General features: G+C 37.4%; 1 protein-coding gene across 1 annotated transcript; it reads left to right on the top strand.

Annotated features, from left to right (window-relative positions):
* The first annotated feature begins 2,751 nt into the window (after positions 1-2,751).
* On the top strand, positions 2,752-4,088 carry LOC5569253 (high choriolytic enzyme 1). Its single transcript, XM_001658347.2, has 3 exons — positions 2,752-3,113; positions 3,177-3,628; positions 3,693-4,088. The coding sequence occupies exons 1-3, from the start codon at positions 2,786-2,788 to the stop codon at positions 3,927-3,929; spliced, it is 1,017 nt and encodes a 338-aa protein (XP_001658397.1). The 5' UTR covers positions 2,752-2,785; the 3' UTR covers positions 3,930-4,088.
* Positions 4,089-5,390: the final 1,302 nt, after the last annotated feature.

Genomic DNA, 5,390 nt, shown 5'->3' with positions numbered 1-5,390 from the left:
TACCTACTCTTTACTGACTTTCAATTATTATTGAATTTTACGGTAAATTTCAAATCTTGCACAAAATCAGTGTATTTACTGAGTTCAGTTAACATCAGTAGTTTCAAATGAGTTAGCTTAAATATCGGTGTTTTTGTTAGTTTGAGAAACCGCGATTAAGTGTGCAATTCTGAAATATTTCTCTGAAGGTTCAATTCGAAATTCTTCTGTGAATTGTTTTTAATAGTATTCCCAAAAAATATTACAAATTCCTCCACGAAGCTCATCAAAAACCATTTGAATCACAATTGAAAAGAAAATCGTTTTTGAAAAATCTCTTGCTTTTGAATCTTTAGAGGAAATTTGTTGAAACCCCCCAGGAAAATCTTTGCTTCCGAAATTAGCATGGCGGTAAAGGAAACTGTTGAGCAACATGTAGCAAAATAACTTGAAAGGAGGAAAAGTTTTATTGAGATGTTCATAAAGAAATTTGTATTGATCTTTCTTAAGAATTCTTAAGAAATAATGTTTCCAATTATTGGTAGAATCCATATTCTTGGTTTGAATATTCGTCCGATAGAATTCTTTAAGGACTTTTGTGCGATACGAGGGCGAAATTTCTAGAGACTTTCTGGCAGAATTCATAAAAACTAAAAGTCAAGGAAGGATCGATTTCCTTTTCCTAAAGAAGATTCTGATGAATTTTCTTGGGAAATATATTTTGTTTGTAAATTCATTTGGGAGGTTTTAAGTATGTATGCTGTAATTTACCTCTAAAGAAAAGATTATGAATTATCTTTCATTGTTCCATTATCCATCTATTGTTCTGCCTGTTTCCACAATTTGTTGTTTGTCCTTGCTTTACATGACGCTCTGAGGAATTTCGTACAAACAATTTCCCTTACTTTAGGAGTAACTCAAAAATGTTGCCCTTAGGAGTAAGGAAATTTTTTTATCTAAAAGAGGTAAACTATAAGAGTTTTGAAAAATTGCAGGTTTCTTCGGCAGTTCCTGATTTCTGAAAGTCCATCAGGAATTCCTCAACAAAGCTTCAAAGTAATGTACATTTTTAGCTTAAGATTTAAATTCATTAAAATCTTACATTACGAATTTGGATTTATGACATTTGGTCGAAAGACATTTGGTCGAACGTACATTAGGTCGAAGGGACATTTCGTTGAATGGACATTTGGTCGAATGGCTTCAGAACATATCAGCAAATAAAGTCGTTTGGTTCCACAGATATTAAATCGTGTGAGAATTTGACAAACATACTTTTTATCAGGAATCTTTTTTTTTTTTTTTTTGAGTGACCCTCCGCTCTCCCCCATACCAAAAAGCTCATGACGAGCCCCCTGGTAATGGACACTCAATTCTCAGCCACAGGCAACGCTAAATTAAGAAAACAAATATTTATAAGAGGCTGAGAATAATCAAAAATGACAACAACAGGGAGTTTGAAACAAAATAACAAAGCTAAGTGCTTCTAGTGGATTGTAAATCCTTTTAAAGAAGCACATATGAAAAAGAAAATTTTACACTACAAATACGAAATTTTAAATAAATACGAATTATCATTATTATTAAACAGTTAAACTAATTGTTTGGAGACGATTAACAATCTTTTGTTTTAACGACATAGTTTCAATTCAAATAAGTAAATGTGGAATTCTTCGCCGCAGGAATTCTTTAAGGTTAGTTTTGAAGAAAAAGCTGTTAGTAATTTGTTGGAGATGTCTAGGTAAGACGTTATATTTCGAAAGACCAAGGAAGGAAAAACGTTTTTGACCAAAATTGGAATGCGCTCTAGATCGAGAGAGAGTATTAAATTGTCTAGTATTATGAATACGAGAAGCAATGTTGAGGGTTATGTTATGATGTAATAACGGATTGTGGAGAATCTATATCGAATCTATCTACATGATATATATAATCAACGATTTCATTGGGTATAGTATGTGTAGTTGTGTCTAAATAGGATCTATTATTCTTGCAAATGTGTCTATCCTTCAGCCGTTTTATGATTGGAATATGGGTCGTTTTTTCCACCCAATTTGTAAAAGCTAATATGTAGCGCCGAATTCTATAGAATTATTTATTCCAAGTTTATCTTAATATTTGGGGATTTTAAGTGTGAAAAAGTACTCTATTGCTGAACGTTGGAAACATAATGATTTGTTGAATTTATTATACTTTCAAAATATCATTATTTTATATATACAAAAATGCAGATCATTAAAAAATGACAGCTTTCAGTGTGAGTGCTCGGAACCTTTATCAAGTATCAAATTTTACTACAAGCCCCGGCTAGTTCACCTCGACAAACAAAATTATTGCGAATTTAGTTATCATCAGTGCACAATTTACAAATGAAGATGATTCCAAATTTAATTCCACACTGGGTTCTGAAATCCTTAGCTACGTGCTCGATGCGCGCTTGCCATTTTCATTTATTATTATGTTTTTAAAATATATGGAGTTTTTACGCCATTTTGAATGATCTCCTAGTAGTATTCAACGAGGCTTTTCTCCATCTACTTCATTAAAACTTCAAAGTTCAATTAATGTAGTAAATAATAAAATCCAAGCTTATTCATATATTTCAAACTACGATCTGTCTTGTCGAAGTCTTAACAAACAATGCCATATGTACCATCAGAATACTTTCCAAATCGAAAAACAGCTGTTTACACTAATCCGTTCAATATTTACACAAGTGTCGTGGCTTTCTCCAATCATCGCACAAATTCCAGCCTGTAAAACCAGATTCATGTTGAAGTACGATCTTAGTTAGTCAAAATCCACAATGCGCAACATTTGGTTCGAAATTTTCTGTTCGGTGGCCGTTTTCGCCTTCTTCGGTCTTTCGGTTAACGGTCAGCGTCGACCTGTTCCGGGTAAGAGTGACAAAGTTGATCCCACGGTCGCCCGGGATCGACAAAACGCTAAATGTGTTGAAGAATGGTACGCCAAGGGAGCCGTTGGAAACCCATTCGGGTGCCAGGTGGGAATGAAACACTTCGACCAGATGGAACCCGACACCAAGCAGGCAGCAAATTCGCTTCCCACTTCGACGTTTCAGATTCGGCTGTGGCCAAAGGCAGTCGTTCCATATGTGTATGGAGCAGAATTCAGTGAGATTTTTAACGAATCGTAATTTTCAAAATTTGTTGCTATTAACATTGCATTTTTTGTAGCCGAGTTGGAGGAGTTTCTTATAGATCATGCCATATGGCAATTCAACACGCAGACCTGTATACGTTTTGTTCCACGAACCAATCAACCGTACTATGTGACGTTTACACGTGACGATTCAGGCTGTTGGTCCTACACAGGGCGGTATCAGAACAATCAATGGAATCGAGTTAATCTACAGCCCCCGTGCTTCTCCCAAGGACCTGGAATGGTTGTCCATGAACTGATGCATTCAATTGGATTCCATCATGAGTTTATCCGACCGGACCGAAATCAGTACATCTGGGTTAACCAAAGCGCAACCTTTAGTTGGCCCATGGTTGCGAAGAATTTCGAAGTGAAGAAATCTGAAGAATCGGAGGTTTATGGGACTGATTTTGATTACGGAAGCGTGATGATGTATTCGCGGTATGCTGCGGCCGGTGGACCCGATGATGCCGTGATGGTCAATTTGGTAAGTTCCTTGGACTATAACGCAATGTACTCCCGAAAAACACTTGGAGTTCGTACATTTTCAGAAACCATGGGATCCCGAAGAGGACTTCGGCAACCGGACCGGTTTCTCCTATAGCGATTTAATCCGCGTCAATTACATGTACTGTAATGGAACGCAGTGGGACGTAGCCGTTCGTAAGCCATTTTCTCTTCCAATTCCGGTGGACCATGGAAAGGACCAGGCACCCGAAAGCCCTCGACCACCGAAGGATTACCCACCCCAGTACGCAACCATTGGGGATTTGCAGTTCGACGATTGATCCCTCCCAGCCTTTCGGTTGAGCCCTCCCGGCAGTAATTGCTCGTGACAAGGACTATCCAGCCGCTCGAAGAAACGTCGACGACGGGGTCGTAATTAAACCAATAAAATTTTCCACACATGCGAGCAGCTTCGTTCTGTTTCGAATCACCCGCAAAAAGTAATCTCATTAATTCCATTGTCTGGTTCGCTTGGGGCGTCGAATAAATCCCACTGATGGTGGCTTGGAGTCGTCCTCGGTTCGAAACACGCATTTCTTGCAAGTAGTCCCTTTAATTTGGTTGCGGTTTGCGAATCGAAGCAAGGTTTTCGCTCCAGTAAGCAGAGGGTTTGGTTTGCCGCAGAGTTCTTCTTCCCTTCGGTCGGGCGTCAAGGCTTCGTAAGTTGCCTCTATGCAGATAAGAAAGCACTGCCGGTTTTAATGCGGGGAAGGAAGAAAGGTGTTGTATGTGTCTTGGGGATTTGGGAGTAGTTCCACTCTCGTTTCGGCGTGTATGCAGTATTGATTAAACAATGTCTTGAGTGGTGCTGCAAGAGGTGATGAAGAATTTGGTGCAGACAGCAGGCACTAAATGCGGAGAGTAATGGTTGAGTGCAATGGATGGGAACGATTCTTTTAAAAGAGAGGGTGATTAAGACACACACTTTTAAAAATAATGAGATTTACAGATGACGTAAAACTTATTTTGATTTATTATTTTACGACCTAAACTCAAAAGTTTTACGTTACCATTGATGTATTAGGAAGTCTCAATGTCCTATAACCTATTTTACAGCTCCATTAGAAATTAATGGCTGAGTTATTAATTCAGATATTTCAAACCATAAAAGTATATCGTAACACTAAATTTTAGTGTACCGAAATGTAAATTTACGTGATTATCAACTTTGTTGACGGCGTCATTCGCACCGTCAAGTTTGTTTTGAATCATGACCGCGATAAGACGTACTCGTGCGTTTTATTTTCCAAACAGATCTTATTAATCAAAAAATCATCAATGTTCGACAGCTTCTTATTAAGAGAACATTATACATTTGTTTTTATTAGTGCGCGAGTGATTGGAGAATTCGTAGAGGATTAAGTTGGCCGAAAGGATACGAAAGTTTGTTTCCTCTGGATTTCGCTTTGTGTAGAACTGAATACTGCTCCCCGGGATGGCTTAGTGAATTAAATAAAGTATTAGATTTGAGCAGTGAAAATGTTTGATGCAAAACAAAAACAAAATTGCTGACATAGTAATGGTGCAGTTATAATCCTGAAGCTATTTTATGTGAAAAGATTCTTGATTTGCTAGTAATTAATATGTGGTCGTAAATATTGGTGTGCACACTAAAAAAATCTCATTTTTGAAGGTGACGTAGTCGTCTATATTGACGTAATTGATCATGACACAAATTGAAATCTGAAACTTTATTAAATCAACGATGACGTAAACATGAAAACACCAAAATTCAGTTCCAT

Source organism: Aedes aegypti, chromosome 1 (assembly GCF_002204515.2).
Source record: "Aedes aegypti strain LVP_AGWG chromosome 1, AaegL5.0 Primary Assembly, whole genome shotgun sequence".
NCBI lineage: Eukaryota > Metazoa > Arthropoda > Insecta > Diptera > Culicidae > Aedes > Aedes aegypti.
The sequence above is the reverse complement of the archived record's forward strand: the minus strand, read 5'-3'. Positions and strand labels throughout refer to the sequence as shown.

What these genes read in the sequence shown, in the direction of transcription:
- LOC5569253 (XM_001658347.2), top strand. Translation starts at nt 2,786, where the DNA reads ATGCGCAACATTTGGTTCGAAATTTTCTGTTCGGTGGCCGTTTTCGCC. An exon ending in TGTGTATGGAGCAGAATTCA is followed by an intron (nt 3,114 to 3,176) that starts GTGAGATTTTTA and finishes CATTTTTTGTAG; the next exon opens with CCGAGTTGGAGGAGTTTCTT. An exon ending in ATGCCGTGATGGTCAATTTG is followed by an intron (nt 3,629 to 3,692) that starts GTAAGTTCCTTG and finishes GTACATTTTCAG; the next exon opens with AAACCATGGGATCCCGAAGA.